Source organism: Opisthocomus hoazin, chromosome Z (assembly GCF_030867145.1).
Source record: "Opisthocomus hoazin isolate bOpiHoa1 chromosome Z, bOpiHoa1.hap1, whole genome shotgun sequence".
Taxonomy (NCBI): Eukaryota; Metazoa; Chordata; class Aves; order Opisthocomiformes; family Opisthocomidae; genus Opisthocomus; species Opisthocomus hoazin.
In genome coordinates, this window is record NC_134454.1 from 11,164,348 (window position 1) to 11,185,410 (window position 21,063).

The following is a 21,063-nucleotide window of genomic DNA, read 5'->3' on the forward strand; positions in this document are numbered from 1 at the left end:
GTTTTGTTATGGCAAAGCATCACATGACTGCAGAATAAATTCTAGCTCTGAGATGGTCACTAGTTCTACTACTACTCAAATAGCATTTAGTGGCATGGGACGATCTGAATGTACTGAAGGTAGCTAGTGTTGGTTCTCTGTGTGTCCGGATTGTGGGAAATGATCTAGTACCTTCTAAAACTTAATAATCTGAGCATGCAGTAGTGATATCATCAGCAGAGACAGCCACAGGTCAAAGCTGCTCATAGTGGTAGGATTACAGATTTCGCTATGTGGTCGAAGATGAGATGTAAGACCTAGGTGGACAGGATGATTAAACTGTTTCATTCTGGTTTGTGTTATTCTTTTAAATTTATTTCTGTAATTGGTAGGAAGTAGAATAAAATTATAGTTTAGAATGATCGTTTGCACTGTTCACTTGTGATTAAGACTACTATCAGATGGTGATTTTCATGTTTATATATTATTGACTTTCATTGTACATGCAATGTGTTAAACTGTTGATATCTTAAAGCAATTTTCAAGTAAACGTTGGAAAGAACCTTTACGGTGCAAACAGCTTTGTTGTCTCTACATTTCTATATGTTAATTTATGCTTTCTACTCTAAGGTTTACCACACCAGAAGAAGCTCCTGTTCTTTGCTTTTCACTCATCTTTTCTATGCATATTTTCCTTGCATTGTCTTTGTCTATTCTTGCTTTGTTGATCTTACAGCTGAGATGTGCAAACAGAATTAGGAATTTCATCACCTTCAATCCTAATCACATGAGTAGAGCCATTGACTCGAGTAAGGATTAGTTATGTACATCTGGACCACAGGGTAAAACCCTGCATGAGGGACTGTTCTGTCCACTGCTAGACACTAAATGAACACTAGTCCAATTAGCTTAGATGAGAATAGAGACACTCAGCAGTTCATGGGATGGAAGCCAACAACCACTGACAGTGCTCTACGTGACAGGTTATTCTTACTACAAACATAAGTGATTTTTTTAGTTCAGAATATTCAGTTCTCAATTTTGAGTGAAAGATCACTCTCCAACACAAAAATAATTAAAGCTCTGTCTAGAATGTGTTCATTTTCACTGCGGATAACATCTGTAATAGTATTTCTTTCAGGATAATGAAGATGATGACAAGCTCTGTGATAATAAAGGCAACAAAATCTTTTTCTAAGGTATACCTTTTAGATCATCTTATTAGGCAGGAACTGTTGCCTTAAAAATGCTGGTTGGAAGTAAAATTGAAAGTACAGGAGTCATTTTATTTCACTTTCATATATTTATATAATGGAGATTTTCCTTGAAAACATGTGTGTTCATAAGTTTTCTAAACAAGCACGTTCAGTGAGCCCATACCATAATCATGAGACACTGGTAGAAAAGATAAACCGAAAAAAGGAAAGAAAAAAAATGAGAAAATATTTAATAATGTTCAGCTGGAATGGTGTGGTGACACAATACATTTGCAAAATACTTAATGTTCTTTCAGAAAAATGTTAATTGCTTTTTTTAGATAGTAAGTCTGTTTCTTATAATTTCAGTATCTTCTGTTGTAGACAGCACGGCTATAAATATATTCAATGGCAGTTCACTGAATACTTTCCCCACTGAATACTATACTGTTCACACACTAGAAGAACAATGTCACAGAATACCCAGACAACTCTTTCTGAAATAAGAACCCTCTACTGCTCTTTCTTTCTGTGTTTCAAATGCATCATACCCTTCTGATTTGTTTCTTCCCTCTGGATACAGAATCCTACTGTCTCCATTTCCCTAGATAACATTAACTACACTGAATTTTGTTCTCACTGACTTCCATTGTGTCTTGTATTTCTCAATATTCTTCTGTTCCATACTAAACTTTGCTTTGACTTTGCTCCTCAAGTTACCAAGTATGTTTTGCCCAGTCTCTCACTGCTTAGTTCTTCTCCTCCTCTGCTCCTATAAAATTATTCTTAAAGCCTGATTTTCTCTTGTGAATTCTTCCTTTTACTTTCCTTACTGATTGTTTTGTAGCATATTACCTGCGTTAGCTTTTATGCATTGAGACAGATGCCCCATAGATAATTCTTAACATAGACAATGTCATTAGAATAAGTTGTGTATGAAAGCCTAGTAGTTCCATACAGAGACTAGAAAAAAAGGGCTCATCATTGAATTACCTATTTACCTCATGCAAATACACCTTATTCAAGTACCGTTCATTTTTGCCTTTTTTCTACAAAGATGCTCCAAATGTCTTTATGAAGATCCCACTATTATCTTATTTGAGTAATTTCTGAACACCTATTTCTGCAGTACTGTTGCCAAAGAATGTGTTTTATGCCAAACACATACAAGAAAAGCAATGTGTTATCAAAAATGCCTGTCTTCGTAGTGTTTCTTAATATTTGCCTCAGCTGGTATGTATCTTATTTTCATTTGTTTATAGTTTTGTCTATGTATTTTCCAGAAAAGACTGGTCTTTAAAAATGTCTTTGCAAAATGTCTAGAACAAAGGAAGCAGGCAGGCATTTATAGAAGCTGTAACAGGACGCTTAAGCACTTTACAAAATTAATTAAAACGTTAATTATATGGCTGCAAAAAATCAGCTTTCATTCAAACAGAAGTCAGCAGTTATCTGGCAGTATCCAGCTAGCTAATGAGAATAGCACATCCAAGTGAAACGCTTAGAAAAGCATGAGTAGCTGAAATTGATCGGCAGTAGGTATTGTACTAGGATGCAGGGATCAATCATTTTATTTCATGAAATGTGCTGTGGGACTTTTAATGAGTACACTGAATCCAGATCTTGCTTTTTCAGATCATGAAGACAGCAAACACCAGCCAATAACATTGCTGCAGTTCTGCTTCTTAAGGAAGGTTACTCTCTAAGTAACCAAGAACATCACTTATGCCATAAATGAGCATATTCAGGAAACCCAAACCCCATTTAATTAGATTTTGCATTATTTTGGACTCTTCTACAAGCAACCAATGCTACAAAAACATTAAATAGGTTCTGACCAATGTTTTTTAAAGGAATAGTGGGTAAACTATGCTGGCCATTATGTTAAAAGATAACACCTTGCAGGCAGGGTGCTCTTCACTTTAGTTTTAAAAAAGGCTAATAATATAGCAGTCAGTCAAATGTTTTCAAGATTATTTTAACTGAGAATTGAGAATGCAAGTGCCAGCAAATTCACAGTAAAGAATAGTTCAGCTGTCATGGGCTGCATAGGCACAAGCATTTCTGCCTCTTTAGGGAGGAGACAAGTCATATGTCCAGCTTTCAGTTCTTAAATTCTGCAAAACCATATATAAAACTCTTTTTCTTATAAAGCCTACTTACTGAGCTAATCTTGCATTCTGTTTAATTGTTTTGAGCTTTTGCCACAAGAGGAAATAATGTATTAATAAGGATAAGCATTTATTTCACATTTTGGAGATGTTTCATTTCTGCATCAACATTGTTCATTTCTACCCTCATTTAAAGATACGCACTGTTTTCCACTGCGGCAAAATGGACAATGGGTAGGTAGCCTCTGTGTAGTAAGTGATCCATAAAGGGATCACATGATCTTAACACAAGTACTATATCATGAATATTTCAACCTCCTGACTAGATTTTGCTAGTGGTATCAGTTTAATAAAATGGATATTCATGTATTTATTACCATGTCTGTAAAAACATATTTTTAGAAACTGGCATAGAGAACATACTTTATTGTGCCTTACATCTCTGTCATATTGGATAAAAAAATTTTGTCTTCAGCAAAAGTTTGAAAGTATATTAAAAAACAATCCCATGAACTGCCATTTCTGTTTCCATTGTTTGACCTCTGCTAATCCCATTTTTAGAGACCAAATGAAAAAAAGGTAATTTGAATTTTAGCTGGATTAGCCCTATTCCTATCAGTGAGTTTGTCATTCTGATTATTGGTATGCTATCTTGAATTTCAGTCACTTTTGGTTCTGTTTTGGCATGTAATTCATGCTTTGTCAGCACCACACATTACATCAGGTAAGTGAAGTACCCTTCAAACGTGATGTGGCAATTGGTGATGAATTTACTAGAAATCTCACTACATGACCAATTCCAATAAGAAATATAATTTCTATAGTCAAAGATGTTACTCTTAGTGAAGTACTCAATTCTTTGTCAAGTCGAATTATTCAACATTTTTAAGCTTCAGAAAAGTTCATCCATAATAGGAGTAATGTAAATCCAAAATCTTTGATTACACTTCAGACTCAGCTCACCAAAAGAAACTTGTGCAATAGTCATACACTGTAACAATTTTCTTGAAAATGATGTAAGCTTTTATATTGAGAATGTCTGTGACTACGAAACATAAATTACAATTAAGTGAGAAAAACCTTTCATTTCTCATAGAATGCAATAGGGGCAAAAAGCCCTATCCTAGCTTCTAGGATTTGATTTCTGGCATCTAAAATGGGGAAACTTAGATGCTATATTTTCTGACTATGCAGTTTCCAGGGTCACTTTCTCCAGATGAGCAATTTATACCGCATAAATTAGGAGTAATTTGGGTTTAGAATGACAAAAACTGGGATGTTTAATATTTCATAGGCTCTTCTCTAGTTTTAGCAGGTGTGTTGAGAAAATGTCTACATTTTTTCACTGAACTGGGAGAGCTTCAGTGTTAGAAAGTTTCTCTCTTTCAAGAGAAATACTAAAGTACTTTACCAAAGGTAGTTTGGCATGCAGGATGATGAAATGATAGAAGAAAAAAACCCTACTATTCAGGCTTATTTATGTGATTCAAACTGAGTTTGTCAGCTTCTCTACTCAACGATACGTAGCATTCTTCACATTTCACATCTGAAATATTAGTTGCAGAAAGACAATACAAATAAACTGAAGTTCATTCAGATAGGCTTTCACTTCTGAAATTATACACTACTACATTTTCAGTCCCTACATGCTAAAATAAGGTGACAGTCTTAGGAATCAAAAATCCATCTTAGCAATACCTGTCATTTAGGAGAACATTCTTACTGACTCACAATCAAAAATCCATCCGAAAACCCCCTTTGATTTAGGTAACTACCATTCTTATTTATTCAGAAAACTATATACTGTACTATCATTGAAATACTTTAAACTGTATCTACTGTGTAAAAAACCTGCAGAAATCCCATATTTTAGCAAAGCTATGATGAGTTACAACAATTAGTATCTACAGAATACTACCTGACAGGGTGTCATTTAAAAAAAAAAAAAAAGAAGTTTGTACTTACTGTGACTATGAGTCAATATTTATTTTCCTTGGATACTTGTTTGCTATTGTAGACTGTCTGTGAATAGCTGGCTTTTCTAAGCTCATGAAGGATGGGCTAGCTGTCTTGCTATGACTTAATAGGATAACAAGTTCAAATTTTTTTTTTACTTTGGACTTATCCACTTCTGTACTGTCCATCCCAGTCAGCAATGATATGCTGTATACACATACCCTTCCAATCACTGAAGCAATAAAGGACTACTAGTTATTTAACTCTTAACAGCTAAAGCAGATAGGAAAAGTAACAACTCAACTTACTAGGGCTTTACAAACTGCCAGGTTTGTCTCAAAAGTCTTACTCAATCAGACTACCTAATTAAAAGTAAAGATAAAAGAGGAGTAATGCTGTTCAGACTCTTGCTCCACTTCTTTTTCTATTTCTGTCTCTTAAGCTCAGAATCTGATTAGTATGTTTAATTCCATGAAGCATCATGACTGGTCTACCTCTAATTAACCCGTTGACATCCACCCTTTTTTCCTTCACATGTTGTAGAATTTAAGATAATAATTTACCAACTTGGCAATATTCTTATACAAACCACAAAATATAATGTTCATGCTATAGTATTAACACTGGAATGATCTTATCTTTCAAGTGCTTACACACATCCAATATGAAAAATGAGATAAAAGGAGTATGCTTATAGGGAGAAAAGTCAGCTCCAGAATTTTGTGTCTTGTACATCTCCATGTAATCAGCACTCTTTTTGCTCTGGTGCCATTGTAGAAGCAAGGGAGAAGAGAGTGAGAGATCGTTATCACACAGTGTGAACAACCCCCCTCTTTTTTTTCGTGGTTTAAAGAATACCATTTTCTTAATGCACTGCATTAACTTAAGGGCAAGAAATAGCCTGCTTGCAAAGCTGCAGTCTTTTCTATAAGGCATACAACTCAAATTTTACAGAAGTGTTGCCCTGACCATAGCAGTCAGAATCCCTACACTCTCTGTTTAATTGCTGCTAAATTTAATTCGGCACTTTTCTAAATTGCTCTGGTTGCCAAGTAAGTACAGCATTTGGCTCTTCAGTTAGGTATTTCATATGAAATCTGCAAACAGTAACTATTCTTCAGAAAAATTTTATGCATCGGTATTTTCAAGCTAAATCTCGATCCTATGACCTACAAACAGGTCAAATGGAGCAATAAAAAGCCAGGAAAAATTTCACTTTAAATAAGAGATTAAAAATTATCAAATTAGTTTTCTTAAACAACACGTGTTTGTCATCTTCTCTGTGAATGGTTTATCTGTTGGGGAGGGAAAACAGAAATGAAAGCTTAAAAAGGACTGCTGGTTTAGCTTTTGAAAATGTACATATATTAAAAACTGTTGCAACACCAGAAGTTCTTGAAACTGAAAGATCATTAATTATTACTCTCAGACTCAGAGATTATTCAAGTGTTATCTTCTTTTTCAAACTACTTTTTTCCTGCTTTTTCCACACAGTAAAATGAAATTTTTCAAATTATTTATTAGCATTGTAATTGCAGATATATATATTTATACAGATTTTCAATTTAAAAAAGCAGTCTGATTCTTAGTATCAGTATTGGTTATGGATACTTTCTTCTGAGTTTCACAGTTACAAACCCATCTCTATAACAACCCACCATAATTCCATACATCAAAAACTAATATTAGGATGGGTCTTATACATGTATTTTTAGTTACTTCAATGTCATAAATTATTTATCTTTATGCTATCTGTGTTTGCTCTCTGCTTTATCCTCCCTCTTCCATCTGCTCCTCACTCCTTCCTTGCTCATCTTTTTTAACGTGTAATCATAATACAACTAGTTAAAAACTCCTTCCATTCCTCAGTTTCCACCACTGTTCGCATACTGTCCAATGTTCTCCTCTACTTGTATGAACAACCTGCAACTAGGCTTCCTTCTGTCCCACAATTTTTTTAACAGATAAAATCCACTGACAATGTGTGTTCCTGTTGGTAGCTGTAGCCCATGACAACTGTTTGTACTTCTCCTTCTCTACCAGTCCATCAGCTATTTTTAAGGGAAGCAGTGTATTGCTTCCTTCTCATTTCCAGATGGCTCAACAGACAACCTGATTTGTAAATATAGCTGAAAGAAGGGAGAGAATGAGGCAATGTAATGATTTGTCAGCTGTTCCAAGTCTGTCAGAAATGCTTCTTGCTTTTAAGTTTGATATGCACTGCCTTAAAAACAAAAAAAAAGCTGCTGAGCATGGTATGACACTGGATGGAAACAAAAAAAAAATTTGGATTTTTAAAATGTTTTTACTGATTCCAGTTTGCAGAGAATTTTGAAACAAATCCTACATCATTCATTGATTAAAAAAGTAATCAAATTACTCTGAATAAACAAATCATCATATGATAGTAAGTTAATATTTACACCTATCATTGTATTTCTTTCTGGTCATTTGCATTTCTTTTTATATCACTGCAATGACTGCATAATCACAGACTTCTGAACTATTACATAATGACAATAATAAAGACTTCTATAAACTTCCATTCTGAAAGAGTATTAACATTCTTTTCAATAACACAATAAATTAAGGCACAAATCTGAACTGTAGCATTAAATATACATAAGCAAATATTTTAATACACATATTGCTTTCCCAGTCTTACCGCTGAGATTAATATATTTCTTTCAATTGTAAAATTCTTAATAGCAGTAACAATCTTAGTCTCTCCATTTCCATAAAAGAACTTCATATATATTTTGAGATATTATGTCTTGTTTAATTAAGCTGCTTCTCTCTTCCATTACTCTACAGTTCCATTTTTAATCATCAGAAAATGAAATAACTCACAGCCTAGGGTCAATAAGTACACTGTTATGTTCTAAAAATATCTAATATTTAGGTTTTTTGGGATTGGTTCTCCAGTATCTTTTTTATAAACAGAGTATTGTATTATACCTTTAAATTTAGGCTGATGTACAATTGGGTAAGTGCAGGCCAGATCAGACTGGAGGAGTAAATACTCTGCTTAGCAGGCTGTTAATGTGAAAGAGACAAAGTACTACATATTCACGATTTAAGTATGCTATTAGCTTAAAAATAACAATTGTTGGTATGACTTTCAGCACTGAATGTTGATTTTTCTGCCGGGCAGAATTTAAAGAATGGAGACAGGAAAACATGAGAAAGAAAAAAATTTAGACAAAATAGGAGGATGTAAATACAGAGTTCAAACAGCAGGCAAGGTCAGGCCTCTTTGTAATGCCGTGACTCCTTCCAGCGGGGGACAGGAAAGACCAAATCAATCATTAAAAGCGTAATAGCAAAAGGCATAATAATTTGATTGCAAAATGTAAAAGCAGCCCGTGCACAACAAGGTACCAATTTTACCTATTTATTGCTTGCTTGCTTGGGATAATCACGGGGCTGTTATTCAGTTCTAACGCAGATGAGAAAACCCTATAAAGGTTTGCGGAGTGTGGCCTGAGGAAAGGCTCAAAAATTAATGTGGCTGCACATTCACGAGACAAACAATTCTTTCTGATTTATTCCTAATTTATCATTCACTAGAGGAAGTAATTTAACTTAAAGAAATCAATTATTTGAATTAAAGATTAGCATTCATTCCAATCCAGTGTTTTATCAACTGGTGTGCAATAGCTTGACTTGGTGGTACAAAGAAAGAACGCTGATTTCCCTTGATGAGAACTTCCACGACCTGCAATAAAGACAGATTTTTTTCTTTAAATGATAACATTACAAACCGTATGGAATCTAACTTACTATGATGATATATCAGTCTATCATTACTATAGCTATTGAAGAGCCACTATCAGATTCTCCAAGAGCGATGCAGAGAAAAAAACACAGAGGATTCTATGTGAATTCTGACATTTTTGAGCTCAAATGTGCCCCAAAGGATAATTTCTCATACAACTGTTGAGATTGTTAATACAATATTTAAGGTTTTTGTGAAGCCTCTTTAAAGTAAGGACCACCAGATGGTGCTCTACACTGTTTCAATTTTTTTTTTTCTTTTTCCACAAGGAGTGCAGAAGGAAAAGTGTTTTGCTGGTTTTCTGAAGCAGCTGCAAGCAACATGGGAGTACACTTTTAGTTTAGTACATTTCTGAACTGCATTTCTTTGCAACTCTAGACCAATCTGCGCGTGACTAGCTGTATTAGGAACTTACACTCATTTAAAATAATGCTCTCAGTGTTGTCAGGAATACATTGAGATTGCAGGTGATAACTTTGCCTTCAAATTCACTTACTGAACTGACTTGCAACAGCTAGACAGTATAGTATTAATGAAAGTTTAGCTCATAAGTAGCCTGTGGAAAAACCTGTGATGACTGCATTGTGTAAGCAATCTTTCCTTTTTCTACTCACGAACTTAAATGTCTCTTTCTGTGAAAGTATTTTTTTCCTGTCTTTTATTTGACTGTTTCTTAAATATTTGGGAAAGCTAAGTGTAGAATCTCTTATTAATGCATAGTAATCTGCATTCAACACCAGAATATTAAAACAGTGCATGGAAAAAGATGTTTAAGCTAATGAATTACCAGAGTTTTTACCTAAACCTTTCTCTCCCAGCAAATCTGGTAGCATGCTTGTTTGCAGAAACTCAGATGATGAATGCTATTAAATACTACCTCTACCATAATGAAAAGCACAGGCTTGGTAAGAAAGTGGGTTAAAATAACAATAACTTGGGTATCTCCCAAAAGAAAAGGTGAAGAGCTAACTGGCAAAAATGTCATTAAACGGGCTTGCAAGTGACTCAGAAATTACCGTGAATATCTGCCTTTCTCTGGTTGTGTGTAATCTACAATTACAATATGATGCAATTGTACTATGATAAAATGGAGAGTATACATGCTCGTTCAACTTCCTGAAAAAAGCAAGTATCTATTGTATGCCAGAACTGATACTGTCACAGACTAATCAATATAAGCAGGAAATTAAATTGAACTTTACCTGTTCTCTAGTGAACCAGCGGGCGTCCTCTATTTCACTCTTGTCAACTTTAATTTCTGTAGACACTGCAACAGCTAAGCAGCCAATCATTAGGGAGGAGGGCATTGGCCATGGCTGACAAGAGACATACTGAACATGGCCAACTTTGACTCCAGCCTCCTCTTCTACTTCTCTTCGAACAGCATCTTCTATTGTTTCGCCTAACCAAAAAGGGCAAAGAACAAGCAGCTGATGAAAATACTCCAAGCAACGATTACATCCTGTGCCTTGAATGGACTCAAAAGATTTGAAACTGCCCCAGACAATTATCGAAAGAAATCTAGTTCACAGGCCAGGGCACAGATCTGAACTACAAGATACAGACAGACATCTAATAAGGTAAAGCTAGCCACCAAAGCAAAATGGAGCTTTGAAAATAAACTATAATAATTTCTACATCATAATATTTCCTGAATTGATAATTTATCATGCATGCAAACTATAATTACCTCACCTAAAATGTCAAAAATTTGGTGTGAAATACATTGTTCCTTTAATTACTTTTGAAATGCTGATCTGTTCATTTATGAATAGCGTTGTGTTAATTTTTAGATTTTCAGTATGATTGTAACAGCAGGTGTAACAACCCGAAAATCAATATTTAAAATGACAACAGTGAGAAGACAGACACTTAAGAAGACTTGCACATATTTCTGCCTTGTATTGTTCACGTCACCTGACTCATTCTTCATCGTCTTAACACATACAGACAACTCTTCAAATTTGAACTACAATGGAAAGCTTTACTTCCATACTAATGGAAAACTGCTAGATGTGTATATGGAGTGTTGATGGTCACAGGTTTACATACGCCTACATGTACTGTGTTGTAACCACTGATTACAGGTTCATTAAAGCAGACAGTCCATGAGACAGAAGCTTTAGTTCAGCCACATTCAGCTGTTGATAAGATCACTACTCTTAAATTTCAGTTTATATACTTGAATTCAGTATCAGAAAGTAATAAGGCCAGCAAAAGAAAGGAGTGAAGAAATAAATATCTTGACTTTTTTCAAATACCTGAATAAGCTTATTCATGCTGTCACCATATTTTACCTGCACACAGATACTGAATATAGTTATGCACTACAATTTCATTGGTGATTAAGATGTATTTCCAATATAAGAATGCTTTTCAAATTGTTCTGCAGCTAATAACTGTAACTAATTGCAACAATTACTGCTGAACCCAGCTAGCAAAACACCTCCTTTTCTTTTCTCTCGAAACTATATAATTTCTGCTTATCTTCCATATACTCAATCAGGCCTTAAACATGCAAGTATATGCTTAACTTTATGTTAACTTTTAAGTTATGCTTTAACTCTTCTTTTTCCTATGCTAAAATCACTTGCTAAATATCACCAAAGAAAGGTTCTTACATGTGTTTTAAAATGTTTTTTCACTTAAATGTGTGATTTAAGAGTGCACAATGACAAAACTATTGTAAAATCACATTTACTCAAGTTGCTTTTTTATAAATCAATTGCTGGAAAGTACAGAACAGGCATATTTATTATAACAACTTTTCTAACGGGAAGCAAAAACATTTGACACAACACCAAACATATTTCCGTATTATTTTCAATATACAGTACTGATACGTGAGAAAAAACATTTGCTAAGTGAAAAAGAAATTACTCACCAGGTTCTACAAATCCAGCAAGACAGGTAAACATGCCTGGGGGAAACCTCTTCTGCCTACCTAAAAGGCAGTGGTTACCATCTGGATGGATGACTTGCATTATTACAACAGGATCTGTAAGGGACAAGAAAGTAATACATTTTATCATTTGAGGGACTTAAAAGCAACAACGAATTTCAGCCTATTTGCTACCAATGCACGTAAATACAAATAAGATACCTTTAAGTGACTGAAATCAGAATTGTGCAGATACCCAGAGTAAGCTGTTATTTTATTTCACTTTGTTTTATTTTCCCTGCAAGATATCTGTTTATTTTGTTTTGCAACACACATGCTTAGTAGAAGCAGTTTACTAGCCAAGGCTTGAAATGCAGGACATAAATTACCTCCAACAAAAGCACACAATCTGTTAAAAGTGTCAGCAATACTAACCTAGCTATGCAGCCAGCAGATAGCAATAATTTCGGCAGCAAAACCAATTTATTATCACCTCCTCCAAACACTCAGGTCTGAAGAATGTACTTTTGACTGAAACACCAGAGAAGAGCCAGATACTCTAGTTCCAAACTAAATACTGAGTAAACTTTCCACTTCTGACTTTGTTGACTGTTTGCTATCAATCTCTCATCTGATATTGCACTTTTACCTACTTTCTCACTTCTGGTCATTTTATGTATCTTCTTCTTTCTTGCTTAGTATTTTCTCCTATTAGTATCATACTTTCCATCATGCCTTTCTGCACACTGTTGATCTGTGATCTTTCTCCCTTTTTTATTGTTATTTATCTCTTAAGTATCTCAGTGTTTTGAATTTTTTTTATCTACCTCTGCCTTTACATATTTTTTCTCTTGCTATTGCTCTTCATATTTTTTTCTGTCCAAAACATCAGTATTTTCTCTGTATGAACAGGCTTGATTCAGCAACCACTATAAAAAATAACTTCAAAGATTGTTGTCTTGCTCAAAGGTATCTGCCACATGGCACACTGTAGAATACACAGCGTTGCTGTCTGTAAACTTTCTTCAGAGAAAGGCATCAGTAGTTAATGCTGGTTTATCAGACTTTCCTGTATAATCCCACTCCTTCTCTAATGTTGTTGTGCTAGAGACAGTGAAGAAACAGCCACCAGTATTTTAGCAAGCTTCACTATATTCCATAAGGCAGAAGAATATGGCAGAACTGCTTTGATTACTACAAAGATATCCAGAGCGTAAGAGAAAATAAAAATCAGAAATACAACACACATACAATGTCCAGAACCACAAATGCAGAAAAGAGGACAGGGTAGGGGAAGGAAAGCTGATTAGAGTCACCAAATGATCCAGAGAAAAAAGGTTGTTTTTTCCTTTCTGGTTTCTCCATCAATAACATAGTATACTTCCTTTGCAACACATGAACATAAGGAGCTATAGAAGACTGTCTATACAAGTTTATATTCTGAATAGAAATAGGCCTGGCAGCTTGCAACAGACAATGAATAGTGAAAGCCAGTGAAGATGGCTAATACAGTCAAAATGCCACTACAGCAGAATGAGCACTGTATCAGAAATTTGGTATTTCAGATGTATGTGAAGCTCAGAGGGCTTGAAGAGGGTGAGAAAACAACATATGAGGGGTGGAGTAAAATGTGACACTCCATATTGTTAATACCTCATTTATGTCATTGGAACTTCTAAATGATATCACTCCACTACAGTAAAGATTGGCATTGTCACAGCAATTCTTTGTCACAGACTACTGCAAGAAAGAGAAGCCTCAACTACTTAATCCTAAATAGAGCTGAGACACACATACTCTGGGGAGACACAAGCATGTGAGACCTGGGACAGAAGCAAGCAGCTTAAACAACTAAAAAGAAATTAATTTACATGCATATAATAATACAAACAAGCAGCTTTTGACCAAGTTTGTCCTACAATATTCTCACCAACTCTTGGATATGATGTGTTGTGAACACCTTGGAGACTGGGACAATCTTCTTTTAAGCAAGTTTTCTTGTAACCCCCTTCTTCAATCTTAGTTGCACTCCCACATGTTGGGCAGAATCGGTAGCGGTTGTGCCATGCTAGAACAGATCTAGCCTGGGCTACTACTCCTTTAAAAGAATACATTTAAAATACACAAAATCAAACATTAACTCGAGTAAGCTTTTAATAGTATAGAAAAAGCAAGCAGTAAATTTTAACATAAAAATCAAAGTCAGACTATGGCTTGAACTGTAATCTACTACAAGAGAAGCTGAGCACTATGAGTTATTTAGACCTTTTTCTTCATAGCACAGCACCTGCAATAGAACACAGTACTACGTAACTACAGACAAATTTATAATGTTCAGAAACAAATTCTTCGGGATCAATGTAACTTGTTTGTCAGAAAAGTTACTTTGTCTGGGCAAAGTGCCAAAATCATATATCACAACTTTTCCAGACAACAGTTTTAGGGCTACTACAGGTATTGATATAGTAACACATTGTCCCACTTAAACTTCAAGCCAAGTCAAGCTTGCCCTCTATCCTTCTGCAAAAGCAACACTGTTACAATAGCAGTTGTTAACATGTCTATAACATTCATTCACCTTGAGATCCTGACTTTCCAACACTCACTCATATATTCCAACATACTCTTATTGACGACTTTGTTCCATTTCTTGTAATGAAAACTCAGTAATGACAGATTTTTTTTGGTTTGTTTTAGAACACAAATGTGCATGCATTAATATTTAAATAGTACCGTTTATAAAACCATGATGATCAAAAGATTTTTAAAGTCTAATACTTGCCATTGCAGATGTTAGCACTTTGCAACCACACATGTTCTTAAATACAAAATATATCACAAAACCACTAACAGGCTTCTAAAATTAAAAGCTGATGAAAACACCCAATTCCCTTGCAGTGGTTTGTCCTTGTGTTATAACTCAGTGAACCCCAAGCATGTCTTTCTTATTGCACATTTGGCAACTGCTGCATTTTATTCATCTTACCAGCTTCTTTTTCAGGTAGCTGCAGCAGTGCTGGCATTGGTGGGTGAAGAAAATAACAGTCCTCATGCTTCTGTTTAAATTTCTCAGCAGAAGCAGAATCTACACTAAGAGCAAACCAAGCAACTAACCCATCTTCTTCACCTTCTTGCAGAACTCTTCCATGGCTAGCAGCCAGCAGGTTCATGTGGAACTGAACTTCAACTCCAAGAAAAATCAAGGTGCTTTCTTCAGTTTGGTTCATGCACTGCTCCACATCCTTGTGGTACAGCCTGCAGAGCTTTACTTGTGGCTGCTGGGAGTTCTCTATTCCGCCACCCAAAGCAACCAAAGGACTTAGATTTGAGAAGAGGATGTATACTGTAGTTGGATGGCTTTGTTTTTTGCTTAGCCACTCAGAATCTGTTCTTTTATCACTCCTCCTGTCCAGAAGTGTCAAGCCAAAATAATTCTCATATTCTTTCACTTCATTTGACAGAAAATTAGGCCTCTGTCCACCCTTCACATTAGCCAACAAATTAGCTATGTGCTTGTACCCCCAAAATTTAGCAATGTCCAGAGCTGTCTGCCTTGATTTATTAACAATGGACCTGTCACACCTAGAGAAACAGAAAAGAACAGTGGTTACCATGGCAAATATGTTTAGGAAATGATGCTGTATTATTCTTACTTACAGCATATACATCTGATACTATTAAGGTGCAAGAGCTTTTAGACTTTCTGTCTATACTGGGGAACTCTCTAGGCTAAATACTCAGCATTATGGCAACTAAAAGTAATCATCCTTCATTTTCTTTTGCTAAAGCCAGATCCCACACTTTTGTTGACCCACTCCAGACATCACTTACCAAGGTTCATATGGTACTACAACAGCAATGAATTAATTAAAACCCCACACAATGCATCACATAAAAAAAAACCCAAACAAACCAAAACCACAAAAAACCTGCTCAGGATCATTTACAGACATAACTTTGAAAGCCAGGCCACAGGCCTCTTAATAACCAGTAATAAAAAACCCCAACAGTTTAACTAGCATTACCTTCTGGAAGATACTGCAAGTAGCATCAAAACTTTTCCAACAAAATATTTACCATTAAACAAGAATGAAGAACACAGCCTCTGCTTAGTGAGAAAATTAGCACCCTTACGACTGTGGTGCTGGTCCCTGTAGGGATCTCTTTGTTACCAAAATGTCTGCAAAACGACACAGATGTGGAAACGTTGCCTCAGGACATATATTTAAATATAAAAAAAACCCTGAAATAGATAGAGTTGATTGAGAGGTAATATAATTTTATTTTCTTTCAATTTTAACTCATGTGGATCAGTAGAACAGAAATTTCACTGTAAACTACAAATTATACAATAGATGTGGGGCAAGACTCCTCAGTTTTTAAAACCAGAAGGCCCCAGTACATTCGTGTTGCTGATACACAGGTAACTGCACCACAGGCAAGACTATTTTGACTTGAGATTTAACATTAACCTCAACAGAGTTTGAGTATATTTTAAGAAAGCACTGAAAACCTAATTTACAAGTTTTTGCTGCAAAAGAAACTACTGTTGCTCATTTATCTTTAAAGATTAAGTCTCCTTTAGGCAAAATTGTGCCTAATTTCCTACTTAATTTCCTAACTCTCAGACACTGAATATTGTTCTGGTTTTGTCTTCCACCTTCTATCTGCTGATGCACATACGGACTGTCATCAGGCTGCTACTCAGTGTCCACAACAGTGGCTTTAACTCTTTAGGTCTCTAAGATGCATTTTTCCTGTCTAAAAACATTTCCTGTAGCTATTGTCAAACATGGATGAATAAAAAAACCCCAAACTGACTAGCCGTCCCGGATTAGCCTCTGGAATGTTATGTAGTATCACCTTCATAGACACTCATGTTTACACACTCATCAACTTTATTTGGCCAAATGATCCTTAAGATTAAGCACAACTAATACAAGACCAATGAGGCCACAGTATCACCTCAGGAACTATATTCAACTGCCTAAGCGAACATCCCTTAAAAGGACATTTACAAGTGGATATTCACTTCTTTTTAACAGTAAGCATAACTCAAAAAAATGTTATCCTATTTACCAAACTGATAAATTCCCCCAAATCTCAAAAGACTCTTCAATACACAGATGATTTCAATCCACAAAATCTGGCACTGAGATACTCCTCTACTTGCTGGAATGTACTGTTTACAGTAGAAAACAGCATCTGATCTGATGCTCCATGCTGAGCCCCAGCAGAGGGCACAGCATCTGGGCAGGGCTGAAAAAAACAAAGGGGTGGGATGATCACTGGAGGCTGTGCAATGCTGTGCTTGAGATTACTCACAATCACAGAATGAACTAAACTTGCTTGGTCCTGTGATTAGAAAGGAACTGGGATTGATTAATGTAGAGCTCAATTGGACCGCAACACCTGACTCTCACCCTTGATTTTGAAATGTTTTCCATTTGAAATACGTGGATCCTGTCTTTATTCATGCTTCAGAATGATCTTGTCTGAGGTCTCAAGAACTCTGAACCATTCTTTGCTTTTCTGAGTGTCTTGCAAAACTATAGGTACAACAGTTGACTTGAAGATAGACAACAAATACGATAGTAAGTTTTCGACAAGCAATGAACATGCTTGGTGTGAGGATATAACGTGACAACTTAAGGAGAAAGTGAGTTGTCCAAAAAATAAGAGACAAATGAAATTCATCAGTGAGTAACTTTGGTAAAGGTGTGTCTCACATCCTACTTAACAACGAGTATGTTGGCAAGCATTCTGCATTGTAACGTAGATGCAAGTGGATTACAAACGAAGTTTAAAGAAAAGGTCTAAGTGGAACAATCAAATACACCAAACTTCTACACTATAGAGTGGCTGGCATAGGATACAAACGTCATCCTATTGTGCTGGTCTCTGGGAGGAGTGACAATATATCCTTGAAGATCAAAAGAATAATTTTAGAGATGCTCCTAACTTGTAAAGAGCTTCTTAGCAAATATGGAAAGCATGATGCAATAGCAGAATCCAGTTATAAACAGACACAGGGTCTATTTTCCTGAGTTTTAACCCTGAAAATTGTTCTGCTATCTGTCAGATAAATTAACTTTTCTGAGATCAAGCTGAAATGGGCAGAAAGGGATTCCGGTTAGTGCTCTTCAATGGGATCTACCAACAGCTTACCCTTCTTCAAGTAGAATCTGCACAACCTCAAGGTGTCCATTTCTGGCACCATACATCAGGGCTGTCCAGCCGTTATCTGCAGCTGCATTGATAAGTGATGGAGAGTGACTGAGCAGTGCTTTCAGTCTGGCTGCATCTCCAGCAGCAGCAAAATTATGCAGCTGAGAAATCACGTCCTGATGGAGGTTCTTTTCAAAGTCCGTCATTGTGTCAACTAAGTTAACAAAAGAAAACAAAACCGCTGAGAACGTATCCACCATTACTAAGAGGATTTAAGTAAAAGAATGAAGTTTAATGCTACACAAATAAACAACATTATCACCAAAAGTATGGACACAACAGTCAAATTCTTATCATTGGTATAACATCGCTATTCCCAAGCAAGTCTTAGTCCCACACATCTCCAAACACAGTGAAATTTTATCCTAATAGTCAAGACTAGTTTTAAAGAGGCTTAAGGAGAGAAAGATTTTGCCAGGAAAACGAAGCTTATCTGAACACAAAAAACATGCCCTGCTTTCCCGACCAAACACGCACACAAGCCAGCACAGTCCAAGACTCCACTCAGAAATGGGCCTGAGACACTCTGGAAACAACGAAAGATACTCGTGACAGGGCAAGCGCCTTCGCGGGTTCAGCGACCCCCCCGCGCAGCGGCAGGCTACTTCAGGAACTCCGCCGGCCGCCGCCCGCCCCTCCGCCCCTGGGCAGGGCCGCCGGCACCGCTGCTGGCGCCCGGCACCCCCGAGAAACGCCGAAAGCCCGTATTCCCCCGGCGAGGCACCGCCCGCCCCGCAGCCGCTCCTCAGCGACACACGCGAACGCCCGCCATTTCCCCCACCGCGCCCGAGCCACGATGACCTTCTCACGGCTCCGCGCGCGCCCGCCCGCCCGCTCGCAGGGCCCCGCCCCCCCGCGGGACCCCGCCCCCCCGCGGGACCCCGCCCCCCCGCGGGACCCCGCCCCCCGCGGGACCCCGCCCCCCCGCGGGACCCCGCCCCCAACGCGCGGCCCGCGCAGGCGCAAACCCCCGCCTCTCAGGGGCGGGGCGGTGGCGCCGGGCCTGGCAGGGCGGGGCCCGGTTACGGCGAGCGGGCCGAGCGGCGCGGCCTTGGTGGGAGCGCGTCTCCGGGTGCTCTTCCGCCGCGGGAAGCTGGGCTGCGAGGGGCGCTCGGGCCTTGCGGTGGCCGTCGGCCGTCAGCCTGCGCTGCCGCCGTCTTACCGGGAGCGAGGGGCCAAGCGGGGACGGGCGGGGCCGCTGGCGGGAACCAGCAGCCTCTGCCCGGGTGCTGCTGCCGTGCGGGCCGGGCTCCTGGGCGGGTTAAAGAGCAAAGAGCCATTTTGTCTTTCAGGCAGGGAACCGCGTGGTTACAGAAGGCGATCACGCTGTTTTTCAGCTTCTCTTCGCTGTGCTAGGGGAAGGCAAAGCCGGGTAGCAGCGGAACGTGAAAGCACTTGTGAGAACAGTGGAGCCGATGAGATGCCGTGGCAGGGGGGAATAGTTGGCAGGGAAGCTGGAATGATGACACCGAGCCAGAAGATAGTTTCGATAAAAGCATGTGCTGCTAGTCTGAGAAAACCTTGGGGAAATCAAGGCTATACCAGTCCTAGATGAGTGAACTTGGGCCTGTTTTTCCAATGTGTTTGCCTCTGGTGAGTACTTAACCAGCTATGTGCTTGGTTTACAAAAATGTTACCCAGTGACAAACCGTGGTCCAGCACCAGGTGGTCTAAAGTGCTGATGTCAGCCTTGGAGTTTCAGGGGATAAGAATACTCTTCTTTTAAAATCCTGTGACTAGAAAACATAAAAGTACTCAAGTTTCTTTTTACTTGCTTTTTGAATTTTGGAGTTAGGAGGATTCACGTCTGCAAATTGTACACCATGAATCTAAAAAACCGGAAGAACTGGACAGCTTTTGTTCCTGGTGCTTTAAGAAAGCCTAATGCATTCCCAAATCCATGTGTTAACCATAGTGCCATATATTTCCATTACTGAGTGAAGAGAGTGAGAGAAATTGTGACTGGGTGCTGTCAGTCCCAGTGATGGCGCATCTGGTTGCTCTATCTTTTGTAGCCGTGGATAGAAAAACATAACCTAGCCTTAATTTTTAAAACTTACAAGTTACTATTTTTATATGTTATTTTTATAAGTGAAGTTTATGTAGGTTATTTTTTGCAGTGTGCAGTTCTAATTTTTTTTTAGGTAGTCACTGTTAAAAGCTAGATTTCATACATCACAGTAAGTGGTTTGTTGAACATAACAGATAATACAAAGTTTATACATGTATCGTATGGTCTTTATAACTCCTCAGTTAGCAAGCTTTGAAATCCATGGCTGGTGTTCTTAAGTTCTGTACCCTTAGTGAAGCCTCTTCAGCAGAGGGTCAGCCATGTGAGGTAAAACTCCCCTTAGAAACAAAGCAGATGCAAAGCAGTGGATGTGCATGAAGGATTGAAAAGGGTATTCTTACAGATAGGAACAGATTAAAAAGGTAAGGGATGTGATTTTAATTTTATTCACTTAGCTGGAAACTAGCCATATACTCTGTGAAGTGGGTCATGTACCCGTAAGCAATTGTTTCCACCTGGCAGAGGGCTGCCACCAGCCCTCCAACAGCCAATGCCCAGAGTAATGTTTTTTCTTCCTGTGATGATTAATGGCTGAAGAAGAAAATAGCTTTGTTGTTGTAGTAGACAAAGGCACAATTCTAATTCCTCTTATTAATGTCATAAACCTGCCATTTATGAAGTAATGACAACTCAGCCTTACATCCTGATCTGTGTAATGAATTTCTTGATATCTTACGTGGGCTAATGCAGCCTTTGTGTTTGCTTGACTAGCTCATGGTGCCCTGTTAATAGCTTTGAAACTTGTTTTCCTTGTGTGTAAAACTCCAGAAAAAAGAAAGCATTCTACATCCTAGACAGCATACTAGCAGGGAGACTAAGCTGAAAGATGAATGTTTTGGGATTCAGAAGGAAGCGTGTCACTT

At 37.7% G+C, this 21,063-nt stretch overlaps 1 protein-coding gene across 4 annotated transcripts; it reads right to left on the reverse strand.

The window, feature by feature from the left end:
* Positions 1–6,549: 6,549 nt before the first annotated feature.
* Positions 6,550–18,988, reverse strand: NUDT12 (nudix hydrolase 12). 4 transcript variants are annotated; one of them, XM_075411010.1, is made up of 7 exons: positions 18,931–18,988; positions 18,070–18,283; positions 14,888–15,483; positions 13,832–13,999; positions 11,905–12,018; positions 10,223–10,422; positions 6,552–8,960 (listed from the first exon to the last, which is right to left on the reverse strand). In XM_075411010.1, exons 2-7 carry the CDS (start codon positions 18,273–18,275, stop codon positions 8,850–8,852), a joined length of 1,395 nt encoding a protein of 464 aa, XP_075267125.1. In that variant the 5' UTR covers positions 18,276–18,283; positions 18,931–18,988; the 3' UTR covers positions 6,552–8,849. The 4 variants fall into 4 exon arrangements, with proteins under 4 accessions (XP_075267127.1, XP_075267125.1, XP_075267126.1 ...); XM_075411011.1 differs by lacking the exon at positions 18,931–18,988 and adding an exon at positions 18,607–18,901; XM_075411012.1 differs by lacking the exon at positions 18,931–18,988 and having other exon boundaries at positions 6,550–8,960; positions 15,029–15,483; positions 18,070–18,901.
* Between the last annotated feature and the right edge of the window lie 2,075 nt (positions 18,989–21,063).